Source organism: Tetrao urogallus (assembly GCF_951394365.1).
Source record: "Tetrao urogallus genome assembly, chromosome: 3".
Taxonomy (NCBI): Eukaryota; Metazoa; Chordata; class Aves; order Galliformes; family Phasianidae; genus Tetrao; species Tetrao urogallus.
In genome coordinates this window covers 89,836,976-89,858,697 of record NC_136815.1, presented here as the reverse complement: position 1 = coordinate 89,858,697, position 21,722 = coordinate 89,836,976, and the positions used below count along the sequence as shown (strand labels likewise).

The window sequence follows — 21,722 nt, the reverse complement described above, 5'->3', positions numbered from 1 at the left end:
CATCATTGGTTCACATCCTTGCTTTTCCATCACCACAGAACACAAACAGATGAAATGCTGCGATATCTAACATCTCAGTCTTACTGAGGCAGAGTTGATATTTGAGAGGCAGGTAAGGATTAAGAACATGTTGACTACAGAGGAAGTACATTTTATCAAACTGACAGCATTGCCTCTTTGTCCTGTTTTGTTTAATGCAGATACTCACATACATACCTAAGATTCCCAGTTTTAGAAAATGGATCAATACATTCATCCCTTGATAATATTCGATGGGAAAAAAGCTTCTTTTCAGGATCCAAAAATCCTTTTGAAAGAAGAGAGTAGAAGATTAACACTTGAGATATGTGGTCCTTTTAGATGTTCCATATAATTCAGCTATTCTAATCTGTGCAACAGCAGTTTAATAAAGAGACAATTTTGAGATAAGAAATACTATAGGAGTTAAGGCTACATACAGCAAATCAGATTTGTAAGGAATGCAGTGGGATTCATTTAAAAAAAAAAAAATCCATCTCGCTTTCCTTCAACACAGCAACAAATCTGATATCAAAACAACTAGATTTGTGACATCCAAACAGATCAGGCTGAAAAACACAGTGGTGATAGATGCACGTTCTTGCAACTTACATTTATATCTCTACAGGTGATTCTTTAACACTAAATGCTTTCCTCAGCTCATTATGCCTAGGGACTGCAAAGAAGTCTCACAAGAGTCGGCAAGGCGCTGCAATACTTTAGCACAGCAGGCAGCTGATGGGACCATTCCAGCCGGAGCTCTTGCATTTGTAGGTTTTAAGTTTTACCTCTAACACTACTTCAGTACTTTCACACAGAACGAGTGGGTCCTATGATTCTCTGAAATATTTATGCTCAGTTGCAGTTACAAGTCTGACTACACTCTTATAGGGGGAAAAACAAAAAAAAGGGAAAAAAGAAATAGGAGAAGCTGTGCTAGCTGACTTTAAAGCAAGACAAAATACCATTATTTAGGAAAATAGTGACTTTGGTGTACAAACACACATGCACATGCTTCTGAACCTATCCTCAGTAATGAAGTTGGTCTTCATGAACAGATGTCACAGCTACATAATTGCATGCTAACCTGAATCTGCAATCTCATCAAATTTGCTCAACTTCTCACTATTCGTATGAATAATACAAGGCACTAAATACTTAGTGGTTTTGTTTTTTATTAAGACTTTATTCTAGTTAAGTTGTGGCCATCTTCTAGACAGAAGAAGAGTTCAAAATGACTACTGACTCTAAAGACCCACACTAATTTTCTTTCAAGGAGCTCAGATTTTTACAGAAGGAATGTTCTTTTTTTGTTTTTAACCATGGGGAAAAAAAAAAATCCAGCTCCCAGGCATATGTTCAGTTGGGTCTTCTAAAACAGAGGGTACAAATAAAAAAAATAATAAAAACATCAGTAGTCACTTCTACAGTGTTGATGTGTATGTATTACTGTGTAATTGGAATAACTTAAAACCCATAAAAGCAAGAAAATTCCGAGTTAAGGACAGAGGTTCAACCTTAACTCACCCGGCTATGCTTAAGAATTGCTGCAAATCGTAGCATCATCCCCTGTAGTGAGACCCTTGCAGTACCTAGGCATAATGAATTGAGAGAATTAGCTACAGAGATTTATTGCTGTACACACAGATACTTTGACAAACTACATAAGCTGTCACACAAGTTGCTCTTTCTCCAAACCAGCATCTCTTCTACTAATGACCCGAACACAGAGGGACTCTACAGTGCATTGGACTGTACTGCTTATATGGCAAAACCCAAATCAGGCATTTAGTTGCACTGCTGTCTAGCTAGAACTGTTCAGAAAAGAGTAAATTAAGTTGAAACAGCCCAAACACGTAAGTCCTGACTGTTGGGGATTACCCATGAAGTGGTGTTCTAAAGCTATTCCAGGGACCTTTAATGAAAATTCTACAATTTCTTTTTTTTTCTTCCCTCTCCTAATAATTCACTGACAATACAGAAAATATTGTTAACCAGTGATGCTCCAGAGTTGGGCCTTCCAGAACGAATGTATCTGAATAGCAGTAAGATAAAACAGTACTGGCCTTGTAAAGAACTTCTTTATATGATTCATTATTTGCTTGATGTCGCTTACCAAATAAATTCAAAGTAATAAACACAATCTTAATTTTGTTAGGTTTCAGGGAAAAATCACAAAGCTAATCTAAATCTAGTCCAATCACCCACCTACCACCAATGCTGCCCACTGAACCACGTTCCTTAGCAGCACATTAACATGTTCCTTGAAAACCTCTAGGGATGGTGACTCCTCCACCACCCAGGGCAGCTCGTTCCAGTGCCTGATCACTTTTTCACAGAAGTTTTTCCTAACATCCAACCCAATCTTCCCTGGTGCAACTTGAGGCCATTCCCTCTAGTCCTATCATGAGTTACATGGCAGAAGAGGCTGAACCCCTCCCTGGCTTGCCACAACCTCCCCCTCATACAGATCAACACTAGAGATACTAAAGAAGACAGGCACCAACACCAACCCCTGGAAAACACCATCTGTGACTGACTGCCAGCTGGATATAACTCCATTCATTAGGTACCAACTGGTCAAAATAATAACGAAGAAAAATACTACAAAATCTTTTAGATTAGAAACCCCAAAACTATTTCATTAGCATACAAGAAACCCCTGTGCGAGTGTGCCAAATTAAGAACGGGTTAGTGATAAATGACTTGAGCAGGTAGAAACCATATCTGCAAATATCAGCTAAGTCCACCCAGCAGGTAACAGTCATCTACTTTCCACCTGAGGGAAAAGCACTCCAGGATGTGGAAGCAGCAGCTCAAAGTCCACGGATTTCATACAAGGAAAATAATATAGGATGTATATGGAGAAGCTGAGAAAGCATAGAGGAATCTCACAAAAAGATTCCTGGCATTTTATTAGAAGCCCTTTCCTTATGTAACGTGGGATAACGGTTAAAAACAAACACGCACCCCATCTAGCGCTTCCTGTGAGAAATGCCTTAACCGATACTGCCCCCAGGTGGTGTGTGTGTGCAATAACACATCGCCACAGCACCTTGCTCATAGGAGGGCAGCACGGGCTTAAGGTCGACCAACACTCTTCTACTTCTCCCCATACCAACGTGTTTCAGCAGAAACGACCATCATCACTGCAAAAATCCTCTGTTGTTTTGAATGATTTGATGAGATTAGACAGACGCAGGTAACATACAGAAGCCTGGAAATGTCTGAAAGCAGCAATACATGCATTTGCTCATTTTGTGGCTAACTTCTCTATGGAACAGATGGAACAGCTCAAGTATGGCAACCACAGAGATGTTTGCCACACTGTAAGCATCAGTCTGTGACAGCATGGGGACTGCAGGGTGATCCAAATTTTAGCTCAGAGATGAAAATAAGCAAAAACAGAACCACGTTCAGATAAGAGCAATCACCATTACTACCTCTACAGCTCCTCCTCCTCCCTTGCTCAGAAGGGTATTTGCTGTATAACTTCTGACTATTTGGTATTCATCTTCAGAGCTTAGGCCAAGGAAAAGTTTTGGCACAAAATCCAACTCAAGAAGGTAGGCCACCCACTTCCCTTATGTCAGGTATCCAGATGCAGTATGTAAGTACTCAGTATACAAGAAGTTCTGTTTTGCTATAGGAAATAACCACACTCTAAGGAAGAGAGCAGGGTAAAATAACAAAAAAAGCACTGCACGTTAGCAGTACAGAGCATGTACTCCAATAGTGAGACTGACAAAGCCTTAGGAAGAACTTCAAACAGTGCTGTCAATATTGAATAATGTGGACATTTGGACACGTCTCTCCTGGAATTTATTTTGAGGGGATAACAAATAGCTGTCACTTTTCAATAACAGAAATATCTTGTCAGTACAAGTATTTCTTATGGCACATTAAACACACATATAGCCCTCAGTTTATACAATTCCTTATGAGAACTATGACAGATAACTAGAATAGTTCTGCTTTGAAATCTTCCTTTCTTGATAAGAAATAGTTGCTTTTCATTTATACCATTTATCAAGGCAATCACAGCAACATGACAAAAAAGTGGAAGACAACGAGGGTGAATGGGGTAAGCTAGGTAACATGGAAGAGCAGCAAACAGTTTGACACGTGGAGACACAGCCTGAACATTCTTAATGACATTGCATTACACTTACAGGCTATTAACAGAGGGAAATCTGTTAATCTGTCAAGGAATGCTATGGAATGGAGTAAAAGCTTTTTTTCCCCCCCAATTAAAAAAAAAATAGTTTAAAATGATCACACCCCTGCCATTCATTACCTTAACTTGTGATGGAATCAGGTGGGTTAACTTTTAAGCATGTAGGAACAATACACATTTCACACAATGACCCACACCACAGCCTACTACTGCTAAAAGCTTTAGAATTTCAATGCTGATTTTACAGTTACAAGGAGAAAACATTTACAAGTTTTTGAGAATAATGCATTAAAATACTGTCAGATCTGTGCTTTTCTCTCTAGAAAGTAGGTATCAGGACACAACACAGAACACAGAATTGCTTTTAATTTATATAGCAGACAAACTTCCTCAGGTGAAGGCAAACAGTAAATTTCTTTTCCTCCACAGGAGATCCACACTGTGGATTTTCATAGATAAACATCTAAAGCAGCAGTTCCATCTAGAGCTATCTGTCTACCTACCTATTTCTCTAGATCTTTTAGATGTTGGAGATCACTGTTAGAGCTCATCTGTGTGATTTCTTAATTAAATAGGAAGGCAATAGTTGCCACGCCACAATCTGATCCCTTAACTTTTCAGGGAAGCAAAAAAAAAAAAAAAAAAAAAAAAACAACAAAAAACAATACCACCACCACACATCAGATATGAGAAAAAAGGGACTGCTGCTAAAATTACAGGCTGTACACACACAGCACCTAAATTCTAAGATGAGAATTCTGCTTACAGGAGCACACATGAGTTATTTTGTGCGAAACTAAAGAACAAATAGTTGAAAACAATCACCAAAAGAAAATAAGTCATGTGAGCATTAAGTCAGATCACTGAGCCATTGCTAAACATAATACACTACTCACCTGCAATTGTATGTGCATAAAGTCTGCTGCCAAATGTGAAAACATGCAGCTCATACAGCTTGGCAATTTTTTCCAGGAATTCCTTACAGTGAGGACGCAAACGAGTGTGCAGCATAGGCTCACCTCGACCTAACTGAAAATGAAATATGCCCTGGAAGAAAAAGCACGTTTTATGTTATCAAACTGCCAAACAGTAATGCCAGCATTCAAAAAGTACCCTCTCCCATCTCTTCCACTATTTTAATTCATACAAGTAGGCTAAAACAAGTTTTTACCACAAAGGTTATGTGGAGGAAAAAAAAACCAAACATCTCCTAACCACGTATTCAGTCTGTGAGCTGTAGAGGAAGAAAGGCTCACATTAAAAATAACTACCTGAATATTTTTTTGCTCAAAGTAACTGGAATGTAAAACTGAAAAGAAACACAAATGAGGAAAAGCTATCACTTTAAACAGAGATGGGAGAAAAAGGAGTATTTCACAGAACATGTTCCTCACATTTTTTTATTATTCTTCAGTTAGTTTTATCTATTTAACCACACAGCGTTTTTATTATTATTGCTCTTGTTATTTTTCATTTTGTTTTAGAAGAGCCATCATTTAAATATTCTTAGAAATATTTCTGTCATGACTCTGGTTTGGAAGTTAACACCAAACACATACCTTATTAGACATCTGCTGGCAGTGCTGCTCTGTAGTATGGATCAGTGTCTGATCCAAATCTACCATAAGCACTAGTTTCCGATTTCTGTGTAGTCGTTGTTGATCTTCTCTTCCCAGCTGTTCAGCTTGCTGTAACAAAGCATTCATAGAGTAAGCTTAGTTTGCAATAAATGAACTAGGGTTACTGGCCTCTGTATACTGTGAACCTGAGAAGAAATGCTGCGATAAACTAGCTGCAAAGGCATTAACACGTAGTAACACTGACCAGATGGCAGCCAAGTCAGCAACTTTTCCTATAGAAAAGAAATATATATCCCTAATATCTATGCTGATCTATGTGACAAGAGCAACTTATAATCTATAAACTCAGAACAACATTCATCTACATACATAACAAACATCCATCTAATCATTTGAAGACCAGAACTGAGTTCTGAGGTACACAAATAAGAAGTTCATCAGTAGTTCTGAAAATCTGACTACTATGTTCAGCAATTTCGTATCAATTAAATATAAAACAGTTGACAACATTGTTGAATATTAAATTAAAGCTGCTAATGACAGAAGCCATCATAACTCTCGATGTAGCCTAAAGAACAAATCATCAGACACATTTGGATTATTTAGTTCTATGCAGCTCTATTATGAACCCTATGCAAAACCTTCTCGTTCCTGTAATTGGAGCTGAAGTCTGCTTCTTTTCTGTGTATTTGTAACCACTCAAAGCATTGTGCTCACGTTAGCCACTTGTAATGGTAAGCTGCAGTACCACCAGACAGTAACCTAGAAGTAAAGTAGAATATTCTGAAGAAGCAGGGGTCAAACACAAACTGCCCTTTGAAACACTCCTCTGCAATGAGGATGGTTTCTAGCTGCTTTCTACTCCACACTTCTTCTCACTGGCATGTTTTGAGGAGTTACAAAAAAAACAAAACACAAAGAGAGCAAGCATCAACAAAGTAAAGAAATAAAAGTAAACCATGAATTTGCTAGGAAAGATTAATAGGATATTTATTTTTAAAATAATCATGCCTTTTTCTCTAAATAATCTAAATGTTGAACAAGCACATTTTGGTAATTCATCTAAGTGGAACCTTTGAAAAGGTAAGGAAGTAAATTTAAGATGGAGGTAAGACGTAAAGAACGTGTCTTGACTACATCTCTTGGGCCCAATTTCAGGGCTCCTGACTGACCATGGTGAAGCTAGGTTTCACAGACACTGCAAACACACAGTAGTAACAACTGAACTTTTGACAAACTGTCAGTTTTCTGACACACAAACACTTAAGTAACGTATTTCCTACGTACTATCACACAAGCATCATATTCTCAGCACACAGGCCTAAAAGAAATACTATAAAAGCTGATACAATCAATCTGCATAAGCACAAAAACCTCTAGGCTACTGATGTTCATCATCAAACGTCCCCTTACACTTTATGTAAGAATGATGAAGAAAATAATTATATAATTAATAAGCTATAATTCAACTTTCCAGCTGTTAACCTAAAATGAAGGTTAGGAACATGGAAAGAAGAATTATACTTACCTCAGAGCTCACTTTCAGTTCTGGGACACTATGAACCATAGACACAGTTGCTGTGGATAATGGTACATTCTGTTTTCCATTCTTGCTTCGAATCCTAACCACAAAGAGAAAAGAGGCATCAGAAGAGAGCAAAAGTGAAGTGAATTAAAAGTTGAGCAGTAAAGCCTGCAGTACTGAAGCAGTCACATTCAGAACACTGAATGATTAAGAGCAGTTTTGCCTCATCAGTAATTTCAGGTTACTGTTAATGCAAGTTACTGAACAAAATGTATAAATGTATCAAAGAAGCTCTCCATGTAAACCTTGCAGAAGAATTCAATGTAACTAGTTGTTCCGTACAGCCATACATAAAGACACCAAGGTGAAGAAAGCGTCTACACATTGATCAATGTGATGAGTTATAAGTTGTTAGCTACCAAACCATTCACCCTTAGAACTTATTTTCCCTTTTTGCAAACGCCTAGCACACAATTACCTACTCTTGCAAGCTGGACTACGAAATAAATCTATGCAAACCATATACAAAGTTACTCTGTGTGTAGCAGAGCAACTTACACCTGACTGCTGCTTCAAAAGAAGAGCCACAGACCACGGAGTTGGTGCCCCTATTTATGTATGCACATACTATACACACAAACTCAAAATCATGTATGTAAGAGGATATGTGTGATGAGTACATCTACACACAGGCATGTACAAGTACGAAGTTCCTTAAAACAGACCAACCAACTCCACACTGTTTCAGCATTCCTAGCTTGCAGCAAACAAATTTGTTGTGAACAACCATTTTTTAAGACTTATTTCTGACTCATCAACATTAGAAAAATCACTGCACAAACTCAGTGCTGCGTGACACACGCATCTTTTGATTCTTTTATGTACCTCTCTCCAATCAGGGACAAAGTTTTCTATCTACAGCCAAAGTTAAACTTTGTCCAGTTTTCATTTCATGAGAACGCAGCACCAAGTAATTTACACAAGTTCCCAAGAAAAAAAGAGTATTCTTCATCTGTGCTGGGGCCTTTAAGCAGTGACAAAGAAACAAGTCACATACAGACGTGTTTCTACAGTACTGCAGCATTTGGAAGCACTACCTGAATCCAGGGAAGAGAGAGTTATCACTTGGTCCACTCAAACAAGCAAAGAAATTGTGTAATGGAAAGGATGCACTGCTGGTTAACACCTAGCAGGCTGCTGGTGAACTGTCTGTACTGGCTTCTCTTCAACCAAAAAAAAGCAATGATGCTTTTAAACTGCCTTGTGATGTAGGCTCAGATCTAATGCCTCATTCCAAAGGTGTAAGAAATTCTGTGTAAAATAAAGATGCTCTCTGATGCAGACTATATTGAGAAAACTGAATACACCAAAAAACCCAAATTTGTACAGATTTTCATGAAATAATAGCAACATTTAGACATTACTATATTTCAGCCTTAATTCAAGTATTCCTTCAGGGCAGGAAAAGTCTTATTTGCTATTATCCTAACTTCATGTTAGGTTTGCTTTGTGCCAAGTACTTGTCTATAAAATATCAACAATCAAGCTTTCATTTAAAGTTACATCCTACCACTATCTGGGCTACGTAATCTCTAAGACTTCCAATATTCAATGTATTTATTCTGGTTTATGGTATACTGCTCAAAAATAATCCCTAATGATGACAATGAATTAAAAAGAAACCCCAGTATTTCCTTCCGAAGGGAATGAGCACTCAATGTTCATTTATAAAATGTTATACCAGTCTACCATTCAGTTCATTTTTGAAAACAGATGCTGAATCAGTAATTTGCATAAGAAACATTCTCTTTACCAACTGTACAAGAAACGAGAGAACAAAGGAGAAGAAAATCAAATTCTGAACTTGCTTTTTTGGCCTAAGGCTTAAATTCCCTTAGTTCCACGGCAGAGTATTTCATAAAAAATTGAAAACAATTCTAAAGCCTTAAGTTAAAAGCACTAAAGATAAGCTAGCTCCCTTTCAGACACACTGCAAATGAAGAAAGGTGACATGAATTATACTGATCCTTTCCCACTGTTATTTACACCTGCACAGATGAAATTCTCATGTTTATATCATGGTCAACACAACTTCTGCCTCTCAGCTCCCCTGTTACAGACATACAAAAAGCAAAGCACACACAACAAGGACAATTTACACCTTTACATTTACACTCTTGACGTTTTCTCCTTAAGATAGTAAGCTTCCCTACATTCATCTTCACCAAAAGAGAGAAAATACGCAGTTGACAGAGTTGTAGATGAGCACCACAGCTGTACCTCAAGTACCACATGGCCTCTTATTGGCTTGCATCCCAAGTTATGAATCTCTGTAATAGTTACAAGTCAATATAGTTCCAAACAATGCATCTGTGACCACAGCAACGTAGAAATAGGTCACATATTTGAAAATCTGCTTCAGGTTAACAAAACAAGTGCCTTGTGTAAACAATGAATTATAGCAGCCTGCAACAATGGCACAGCCCTTGCCAATTTCTTTGAACACTGACTTTATCCATGAGAAACACCAGTTTTTGCCTATGAATGCCAATTTCTCACTTAAGAAATACACTTCTTAATATAATGACACTACTAATGATGTGACTGTGAAACAACATGCTCAGGTCACTCAATTTAAAGCAAGAATTTCACTAGATAGTCCAAACTTTTTTTTTTTTCCCTTTTTAAAAAGAGTGCTTTATGCTGAGATTTGAAAATTAAGTTGCCCTGTCTATGCTAGGCAGAGTGAACACTGTCCTCTCTCCCTACTAGTTACTACTCCAACTTCACAGGTGTACTTACAGATATGATTCACAACTACCAAGGATCAGAACATAGAAGCAAAGCAAATGACAGAAGGAATGTGAATTCCTAATCACAAGCAAGGATAAGCTCAAAAGAAAGCAAATTGTAATACTTACTGAGTCAAGTCCTGGCCACATTCTGCACACAAACCTTTCATAACCACCGGATGGCTACATCCTTCCAGTCTCACCAAGACACCCCTGGAAAAGAGATAAAAGCATCCAATTTATTGCACGTTGATTTCAGATACCTAGATTACTGATTGAAAACTGAAAGCCAGATACGTGCTTTTGGCCTCAGCGCAGGAAAAAAGGGACAGAAGCCTTCTTTGTACAGAAACAGGTTATACTCAGCTAGATATAACTGCCCATTTATGTACTACTGAAAATCAAATACATAAATGTTTCTATACTGATTTCATCCTGGTTTGTGATTTTCTTGTGCCATGGAAGAACATGAATTATTTCAGCCTTTTCACAGAAGTGTTTTGCTGTGCTTCTTTTACTCTCTCAAGTACTCCTATTTCCTTCAACAGAGTTTAGAAGAAGTCCTAAGGATTAAGCGTAACAGTCACATTTAGTTCAGATACCACAAAGCTTCTCCAACTGCATGACCCCTGCTGTTGCATCCCTCTAATTTTTCAAAAACACAGAACAAGGAAAAAAAAAAAAAAAAAGCCAGTCCAGTTCTATAACCAACTTCTGAGTGAAAGTGTCTTCTCTTTGGTTTCAAATGTGCATTGCAGCAAGACAGCAGCACCATGAAAGAAACCTTCATCTTTGTTCACATCTCTGGCTCATAAATTTAAGTACTGTGCATTTGAAAGTTACAATAATTCTCCTTTTCAACAACACATGCAATGGCTTGCTTCCACTGTGCTGCAAGTCTCCTAGTGACCAGGACTGACAACTGCTAACAAAACTGCAGTTGTTGCACATACTGGGATTTCTCCCCCATCTGTGGAAACTAGATTCAGATCAGGTGTACTTAAATAAAAGCTTTCATATGCCATCCTGCTGCTATTGCTTTCATTTACAAAAGGGCAGATCAGATCCTTCCACACTGGGGCCCATCATCTGCTTGGCAATTATATCTTGTCTTCCTCTGCAACCATTTAGGACCTCTGTTCTTCAAATAGTGTATATATTTCATAGAACACAAGCAGTCAGTGGATCTTCACAAGAAGACAAAAAGAGTGATCCTTCATTATAGGCAACTTTTTTTTATTGCTCACTCAGCTCTCCTCTCATCTCCCCAAATACACACTCCTTCATTTGACTCACCCTCCCTTCTCCTCACTTTTACAAACAGGTTTGCCTCGCTCTCCTTTACCTTGGTTCATCTCTGAAGTTCCTTCTTCATCTGCCTTACTCAGGCTCCTGGCTCACACTAAGGAGCAAGCCAGAACTGCTCATCTTTACCTACACTGTATTCACTGCACGAACCTGAGGTTACACAGACACTGGAACAGTCCAAGAAAACCCTTCAAAATCAACTAAAGACTCAGAAACGTGCATGAAAGTTTACAATGACCAACTATATTGTAACTCAGTGCCCATTTAATTGTTTTCAATAGCCTGGTGGTCACTTCATGCAACCTTGGAAAGCAGAAGCATCTTCAGGCATTCTCTACCTTGCATCTGACCTAACATCATCAAGGGGCTGGTATAATCCTGAGCTAAGGTGTGATATAAATTAGGACATGCAAAAGTTTCTGTTTATGTTAAACTTATGATCTCAGAGGAAGGATTCTCATTAAAAAAAAATTGGGACTTCTAAATTACTCATAGATACTTTTTCCTAAGCATCACCTCCCTAACTTGTCACATACTCAACGACACCACTAATAACCAGTTTTGTTCTTGCACATGTAAACACGACCAGAACATATAATTTTCTGATGCTCACTAGAGTTCAAAAGCACCTGACAGCAATCTAAGCCAAAGGACAGAGAAAGAACTCTGGAGCACCAGCAAACTTGTCAGCACTGTACAACTGAGCTGAGCAAACTTCCAAGCACAGCTGCCAGGATCTGAAGCAGACTTCTCCCAGAGGAAAACAAATGCAAACCAACAACATATACTAATTGCTGAAAGAAGGCCTGAACTCTACTCAAGCACATTGAAACACTTCACCCACTTACGTTTTAGTGCGTATTGTAAATGTACATTAAAAAGTAGATTTGCTACAATCATACTGTGGAACTCAAAGTGGCTTTTGTGAATCTCAGATCCAGAAACATTCCCTTTACTGTTTAGCTGCTGATTCTCAAAATATAAGAGCCAAGATCCAAGTTGATTATCAGATGTTAGCGCTCTGAACAGAAGTCTGCATATTTGTCTTAAATGGCTGCCCACACCAAAGAGCTTTGGGTTCTTTTATCATCCAACTCATGTCAGAAACCTGCTAAAAGAAAAGAGCTGCTCCCTACTTCACTTCTGCAGGAGAAATTAATCCCCTCTACATTCAAATACATTCTATTGCTGGCAGTATTAACAGCACCTTACTTTTTCTTCAGAGAACTTCTTCAGGAACCACTTGGTGATAAGCAGAATCCACGAGCTCATTAAGCAATAATTCTCAAAGGAAAACTGTCAGAGAAAATACAGTCCCCTTCCAAAAAGCCTTTTTTCCAGATCTGCAGAGTTGAGACAGTTAGCGAGCAAACCAGGCACTGGGGAGAGCAACTAGGCTGTGAATGGCACATGTTTTATGTGTGATAGGGTGAGAGGGGCTAGGTCACTCCAATAGCACCCAGATAACTGAAGGATTGCAACAAGGCACCAATATGGACTGTGCACACTATTACATATATATATATATATATATATACACACACACACACATATATACACACACACATATATACACACATCTATACAATGACTGAAGTGATTCTGTGAAATAAGGAAACTCACTCTAGGATCTTATTCACATTCTTCCCAGGTGTGTTTGTAAATCAGAAACAGACACTAAATGTGCAACAGCAACAACATTTTATTTGCGTTGCAATAATCATGGTCAGGGACAAACATTTACTAATGGCATCAGGATGCAAAGGACAGCCCTGAGGCCATCGCTGCTCTCAAGCACTCCCAAACTTACACATCTTGTCTATTTCTAAAATAAGCCTTTTAAAAGTACCTGTTTTCTCACGCTGCTGATTGAAAAAGCATGGTGGAAGGAAAGCTTTCATGAAATTCGATATCAGCATTTTGCTCTCATTAACAGAGGAAGTCAATGCCAGTACTAATCCTAAGGCCTGGTCATTAGTGTTAACTCAAAAACATGCCAAGTCCGTAATGAATGCAACCATGGTTATACTTCCAGGTAGGTTAATTTCAACGGGAAAGTCAGAGTAGAAGATTGTCTCATCTGTGATCCAATTTGCCACGTCTCAGTTGCAACAGTTCACTGAAGCAAGGCGACTACAAACAAAAAACACCCTCCTAAAGTTTTTTTGTATCAGCCTTTCCAGCATAATCACACATTTCCAGCAATGAAAAACAAAGGCAGCAAGGCCACTGAGGGGAAAAGATGACAGTGTTGCAAGCGTTTATAGAAAATGGCTAATAGCCACGGAGGATGCAGGCAGCATCAGCAACTCACCCCACAGAACAGCCTCCTTACAGTAGAGAGGTCACTGCCATTAGCATTTATCTTGCCTTTTTGTTCAGTGCTAGCTGAACACCTCCATGCCAGGGAAATCAAGTCATGGCTCTGTCTTGATAGTCCTTTTAATTGTGTTAAGTCTTTCCAAAGGAACCAAGCAATACCACAGTACTTACAGTGTGATCTGTCAGATATACAAATGGAAAAACTGACTGCTCGTATGCCATAAAGCTACTGCCTCCTGCTTGCATGTCACTTACATAAATGAAGAGCCCAAAAAATTGTGCATTCCTCAGATCATTTTAGGATAAAGAAATACCACAACAGTCATAAACAACCCCCAAGTTGTCACAGCTGTCACTTAAAGCTGCTGACCTCAATTTGACACCGTATGACTTAACACTGAACAGCACAAGATGCAAAGTTGCACTACTACAGCAAAATAAGGTTCCTACAAACTAAAAGCCTCTGCCCCTACCAGTTTTGCAGCATGCTCAAGAGATTATCATCAAGTAATTGTCAATAGGTAAAAATGAAAACATGCTAGGTTTGTGATTATTAACACCCAGCACAATTGAATCATCCAACCAATCTCCACCACATAGTTGTGAACAGTATTTTAGCCGTCATTTGACAAGATTGGCAAACAAGCAAAATCTCATTCAACTCGAAGCCTGCTTCTGCAGGTTAATTTACCCACAATTTCTGCAAAAGTGATGTTTTTAACTTACACCAGAGCACCACTTTGTGGTGTGCGGCTGCAGCATTTAGAACCACCTCAAAGGGCCCTAAAGCCCAACTTACTGTAACAACCAACCACAGCTTCTGTTATACAGGACTCTAGTTTCATAGCACCAATTTTTCAAAGCCCTAATCACCTTGAAGGTGAAGGATCGCCATGAAGGATTAATTCCTTAGATATTTAACTATGAAATTAAAAAAAACAAAAACAAAAACACAAAACTCTCAAAAATATCTGCCAGGAAGCAGGCAGAGTCCTTGAATAACTCATGAAAAATACCATGGATGAGAAGTACAGTTTTCTTGAACCACAGACTGACAGACTTTCACGTCAGTTACCCAGCAACATCAAGTCACAGATGAACTGCTGCAAAGCCAAGCAGTAAGGGCTCGGGCTTACCCATCTCTGATCCCTTCAGATTCTTTTGAGGCACATTCCTTCTCAAGCTCTCCACTCCTGTAGGTAAAGGCACACTGGGCAGCCTGGTCAGGTGGTTGGTGACCCTGCACATAGCAGGGGGTTGAAACTAGATGATCATAGTGGTTCAACTCAGGCCACTCTGTGACTCTATGATATTGCACCAACACAGCAGATTTCTTACAATCCCTCCAACTCTGCGCTTGTTAATAAAGACTGTTACATTATCTTCCAACTTCCAGCCACTTTCTCCATTCAGAGATCACATTTAAGCTATGTTCCCTCCATCCACTAGAAGTAACCTACACAGCATACTGCAGAGTTCTATGCTGTATCATATGAAGTGGAAAAATTCCTTCTGGATGTAGGCAACACCAGTGAATGACATCTTGTACAAATCAACCAGCATCAGCCCAGACACCCTGAATCTTTCAGCACCATCAGATAACTAAAGTAAAAGTCTCTTCCCATTGTGCTGGAACATATCCACAATGACAGCACAAAACAGCCTCATGAGCCATCTCACTGCTGGCCCACGGGATTCCACACGTGCTGACAAAATCCTTGAGCTCAAGTAAGATAACCAGCTCACAGCAAAAGCTCTGACAATGGGAAATACACCAGTTTGGGAGAAATTCGGTAAGCATAAAAGCAATTCATCACTAAAGACAATTACACAATATGTAGTAAGGGAGATATGCAACCTCATTACTGTTATTTCTTGATTTCACCTTATAATTTAAACCCTCCAACACCTACAACCACTTTGATCTGACCAAAATGCCAGCTACTGCTGAAATTATGTGCTCCCTTTCCCACATTGCCTTCCTACTGAGGCAACCAAGTTAGATGAAGGTATTGGACAGTCCAGATTATTTAGCAGAAGGTTGGGTGGGAAGGATGAAAAGCAGGAGATCAGGCCAGCTTCCGCTACACGGCTTCCAGCACCCAGATAGGTGAAAGCTGGAGGCATATTCCTTCCAGCCAGCTCTCCTGTAAGTTGGAAGCAATCACAAAACCCAGATGCAGGGAAGCCTCACTGAAGAGAAAGACACACACAAGGCTTCTACAGCCACACTACACTGCCTCGCCTCTCTATCAGTGACTTCTGAACTTGATGTCTGATTCCAACCAAACCCTGCCGAGCAGGCTGATTCATTCCCCCTGATAACGAAAAACCTGGAAGTTTGGGGAAAACAAATGGTCACATAAAGAATAGAGAACTCAATCCTCTCACAGGGTACTCAACCCTTCCACACAGCTACCTGTAACAGGTGCTTTTAGGTGCCAGAGAACTAGGAAGAGAAGAAGAAAGCAATGAAGGAATGAAAATCAGTTGGAGCTTGAATCCTTTTCAATATCAAATTCAAACACCCGATAGATACATTAAGAGCAGCTTTCTTAGCATCAGCACTCAGAATATGAAGGGGAAAAAACAAGCACAGGAAACAGGCTGGAAAGATGGATACCATCACTTATAAAAACAGAATGCATCCAAATATAAAAAGGAAGTAGGTAAGAGATACAGTAAATAGGGATTTCTAGGTATTATTCAACATTCCTCAGTATTTGGCAACTTCTGCAGACTCTAAAAAGCTCATTAAATATTCAACAGGACACTGTGAAAACATCTGTGTTTAAGTGAAACAGCAAGTTGTTTTTTCAGTATTTTACTACAACAGTCACCACTTCAAAACCTGTAACTGATCAGTGCTTCATTCCTCTCCAAGACTCCAAGATGAAAGGTACTGAGGTCCAGCTTAAACGTCTGCCTCATCTTGGGTGGTAAATGAACCCTGAGGCTCTGTGACAATAGATAAACAAACGGTGATATTGTAGATAAAAACCAACCAAGTAACAACACAATCTACAGTGTTAGAGAACTCACGCCCATCTCTTAGAAAATAAGCTCTGACTGGAATCCAGGCACATTAAGACTTTGATTACAACTCTCAGCTATTTTACGCTCTGTAAAAGAATTCAAGTTTTAGCTACTACAGCTATTTAAGACAGAAAGGTATTTAACCTAAACGTACAGGGAATAAATCTTTTGGAAGATTCTGCATGAACAACGCAAGAGAATTTCAGCAGTTGATCCCATCATTAGAACCCCAAAGAGGACAACTTAATCCTAGAAACACTTCACGTAAATATTAACATAAAACAAAATATGGTCCCAGTCCAGAATCCTAACACACCAGTCACAGCTTTGAAACAATTAACTCTGATGACTAACTAGCATTAATTATACACAGAGCAGCGCGGCAGTTCATGAAATTTTACTTGTTGCTTCTGCCACCCATGAAAATTTTGCTTTGTTAACATCAAAGACCTTCCATTACCTGCTTGCTGTCATCCCTGCTATTTACAGTCCTAGCAGGTCATACTCAGTCAGCCCTGGCTTGGCATTTGATTGCCCACGTATGCCAGCATAAGCAACATCCACCTCCTGCTTGCCCCAGGCTGCAATCTTCACCCCAGCCACCCCCTCCCTGCCGCCCTCTGCACACCAATCCAGCAGGCTGGAGCAAGGGATGGGTACTGCTGAAGAATCAAGCAGCAGCTTCCTCCTGTAGCATCCAGGTGAGTCATTTCAGCAGCTTCTGCCAGTGCAATACACACCAAGGCCTTCAGGGAAGGCCATACAGAATGAAAGGGAGGATTGCTAAAGCCACTGCCTATGCCAAGAAGTAGGAAATGAAGCTACAAGAAAACTGAGTGCTGCACGTGGCATGTTATTTTCATACCCTGGAAGATTTTTATCTGAGCCCATATGCGATTAAAACAAAAAATACAACCAACCATGAGCAGGCATTAGAAACACATCTTAACAGAAAACATTACTGTAAAAAAGTTAGCCAAAATGACAATGTAGAAACTTACAGCAAGTCACATTATTTATCCTCAAAAAGATTTAAGCAATTTACATTCTCACGTTCTAATTAAAGTAAAAAGATTTGAACTAGAACTAGTATGCCTACAGTGTTTATGTGACTGGCAAATATTTGCACATATCTTCAGTTTACAGAGAATTAGGGGTTAAACTGGCCAAGCCCACTTTTCTCAAAGCAGCAAATGGCACCTAGGATCCTGGATAGCTTGGATTGGGAATGGGACAAGAGACAAGCGAACCCTCTGGAGACAATGAAAAAGTTTCAGCTGCGTTACTACGTTACCTACAGCAGCTATTACTATAATTTAGTCAACTACTATTACGTGCAACTACTACATATAGCCAACTACTTTCATGTGCAAATATTGCTGATAGATGGTGAAATGTTTTTACTTTCATTCCACAAAATGGGAAGCTACAGGCAAGAGATAAAATGCTTGCTAACATATCTTATAAGTTACCGAACACACGCAGTTATGTCTGCAAATGCTGACCAGCCCTACTCCCTTCACGTCATGCTTTTTCTACCTCTTCATTTGAATTTTTCTTCTACATTTACCCAAAAACATTGCAGTGTGTAAGAAACCATGCTGAAAATTCAGAACTCCAGAACAGTTCAGCAAAGGTCAGTACTAACAACTAACTGTTATCAGTTTAAGACAAGTATTTTCAGAAGCTAGGGACAACAGTAATAAAAAACAGTATTCATTTTCTGTTTCAAAGCAAGCGCTTGCTTATTATAATCAAGTGAATCAAAATTAAACAAATCAACACAAGAACTGCCTAAGAATTGGTGCATTCAAGTCCAAAGTTCTTACCACATAAAGCTGAACCTGAAACGCTGCTATACCACAGCCAGTATATTTTTAATTCACATTGGGTTTCATTTTCTCCCTCAACTTCTTAGTTAAAAATACAAAACAACACAAAACTTCACCTCTCAGTCCACACAAATGCTATCAAGACGAATTTCATCTCACATACACTATTTTAAAATTTTAGTGTGCTATTTTTACACACGTTTTTATTCTATTTTATTCCTAGCATTTGTAGCACGTCGCTCTGAACCAGACACCAGGAGATCGTTCACCTTACACCAGATGTAGCAGCTGAATGCTGATGTAGCATAACAGAATGACACAATCTTATCTCAGAAAGAATAATGCTTTCTGTAGCAGGAAAAATACAGCTTCACCTCCTTTGCATTATCTTCTATCACCAATAAAGTTATTGTTCTTTTTCCCGAAGCTTTGAGAGCATCTCTTCACACAGATGTTGCCTATGTGCTGGTGATTTTTCAATCAAGAAAGTTTAGGCCCAGCTGCACCCACCCAGCAACCAAGAGAGCTGCAATAAAAGAAAATAACTTGTTGTCCTAAAACAGAGGAAGTAGAGGGTTTCGATGGTTTCCTGTCAAGAAAAAAGAAACTGCTTGAAGTTTAGGGTAGCAAGCTCTTAGCCCAGTTCAACCTAGAAATCTGAGAAGCCGTATCTAGCTGTTGGCATTTAGGAAATTAAAAGTTGACCAATACGCAATCTTACAAAGACAGAGCCATAGTTAAACTAGAAAGCCTCTCTCGTTTAACCCCCTGCCCTTCTTAAAGTTTGAATTACAGCATTTGGTTGATACTTGTGAAGCTTTACACACTGACACACACATAAGGTTAACAGCATTTAGGCTCCTGATGGTATCTGCACCGTGCCCAGCAACTACAACAGTTTGCTGCAGCACTTTGCTAGTCACATCTTTCTCATCAAGCAGTAACTTGTCCCGGTGGTGTCAGAGTTTTATGCTGCCTTACGGCCGAGCCGCCAAACTCAAGCACGCTATTTCTGGGTAGGTTTGAAGCTCAGAGCCGCTTTCACGGCACCCCGCAACGAAGACGTGCGGCTCTCGCGCGCGGAGTCGGCGCAGAACGGCTCCGTTTGGAACACCGGGTTCGAAACAACGCGGCGCGTCCCGAGCTCCCACAGGTGCCTCGACACAGGACTCCGAGAGCCCGCCAGCACCGGGCGGAAGAAGCCCCGCTTCACGCTGCGGACGAGGCGGCACAGCTCCCGACAAACACCTGCAGCCCGCGGCTCCCGCCGGCACCACCCCGCTCCAAGGCGCCGCGCACTCACCCGGGCGCGATGACCTGTCCGGGCCGCGCGCACAGCTCCCGCACGACGCCGGGCCGTTCCGCCTTCAGCTTGCGCTCGGTGCCGGAGCGCTGGGGCCGGGGGCCGGCGCCGGAACCCTGCGAGGCCGTGGCGGGACGCGGGGCGGGCGGCAGCGGGGCGCAGAGCGCCAGCACCGACCCGATCTGCACCGCAGCCCCCACCGACACCTTCCACTCCAGCAACCGCAGCGGCCGCGGGCCCGGCGCCCGGATCTCCGCGATCGGCCCCGCGGAGCCCTCCGCCGCGCTCCCGCCGCCCCTCTCGGCCGGTCCCTCCATCCCGCCGGGGCGGGTCGCTATGGCGACACCCGCGCCGCCGCCGCCGCCGGCCTGGCAGTGGGCCGCGGCCTGCCGCTGCGGGGCACGGGGCGCCACAACAGCCGCCGCCACCGGTGCCGACCCCACTGCGCAGGCGCGACACGCCGCGCGCCCGGCCGGGCTTAAAGGCACAGCCGCGCGGCTCCGCGGGAGCGAGAACGGGGGAAGAGGAGGGGGCGGGGAGAGCCCGCGCCACGCCCCGTCCCTGCTTCAAAGACGTTTCCGGGTCGGCGAGCGCCCTCTCGCGGTCTGGCTGCCTATCCGCGCCACCGCCGCCGCTGAGGGGCGGGCTGCGCGAGCGGGGCGGGCTGGGGGTTGCGGTTCTACTTTCGGGTCGGACGCTGCTGTGAACCTGACGATAATACTGTTAGTAGTGACCAGATAGACGGAAGTTCTTGAATTAAAGTTCCCGTGCGTCTTTTATCAGCTCCTCACCCACACGCATAACGACACGCTGTGGGATAACGTGTTTTCTACACTTCTCTCGTGCGGGAGAGCTGACAGGAGCAGCTTTTTGGGATGCTTTGAGGTAACAGAATCAGAGAATCACCAAGGTTGGAAACGACCTACAAAATCACCAATAGTTCTCACTAAACCACGTCCCTCAACTCAATACCTAAATGTTCCTTGAACGCATGTGATGTGATGGAAGAGGCTGCTGACTGTATCGTCCTCCACTCATTTGTTACAGAGGTTGGAAGGTCTTTATAAATGAGATGAGATAATTTTTAATGTTGACGTGACTGCTGTAAAGTTGTGTCATTAGAGGTGAGCTGTTTTCCTTCTGCCTTACTGTTCCTTCCTTTACAACGCTAGGCAATTCTTACTATAGGATGACTGGTAGTGTCCCTCTATAATCAATGTTGTTACTTCCTAATATAAAACAAAAATTATCAGCACTGAAGATACATATCCACATCATATATGTGTACATGTCATACATAAAAACTGAATTTTACATCACCAGTGGATGGCAGTGAGGCCAGTAGACTTGATGTAGCTCACCCAGTAGCTCCACCAGCAAGTTCTGGCTTGCAGCATTTCCTCTCACTTCTTGTCTGGCCAAGGCTTTTAGCTCGAATCCAAGCTTCTTCCTTTTGGGGTGGATTATTAACGTTCTGCTCCAGGGTGAGCAGGCCAAGGACAGCCTGACGGCAGCTCTCCCATTAAGGAGTGCAAAGAAAAGGAGAGATCCTCGAAGAGCAGGAGAATTGATGAGGAACTTCCCTTTTGCTAAAACCTTTGTAGACCTCTTAGTCCAGAAAATCCCTATAATGCCAAGTGTGTTAATCATGATGGTGAGGAGAAGACTGAAACAGTAGTTGAGGTGGGAATCTTTGGAGATCATTAATCCTGCTCCTCTAGCTCAAAGCAGGAAGACTGGCAGGTTGCTCGGGGGCATGTCCAGATGGATTTTGAGAATCTCCGAGGATGGAGACTCCACAGCCACTCTGGGATACTTTTTCCAATGTT

At 41.1% G+C, this 21,722-nt stretch overlaps 1 protein-coding gene across 1 annotated transcript in view; it reads right to left on the bottom strand.

Moving 5' to 3' along the window:
- The window catches only part of CTDP1 (CTD phosphatase subunit 1), a gene marked incomplete at both ends in the record, with an annotated part of 99,411 nt that extends 79,201 nt beyond the window's left edge, over positions 1–20,210 (bottom strand). The window contains 6 exons of the mRNA XM_079533749.1: positions 217–307; positions 5,092–5,242; positions 5,755–5,883; positions 7,304–7,397; positions 10,222–10,305; positions 19,894–20,210. Of these exons, the coding sequence (XP_079389875.1) occupies positions 217–307; positions 5,092–5,242; positions 5,755–5,883; positions 7,304–7,397; positions 10,222–10,305; positions 19,894–20,210 (866 nt within the window). The remainder of the gene's footprint in view (positions 1–216; positions 308–5,091; positions 5,243–5,754; positions 5,884–7,303; positions 7,398–10,221; positions 10,306–19,893) is intronic.
- Positions 20,211–21,722: the final 1,512 nt, after the last annotated feature.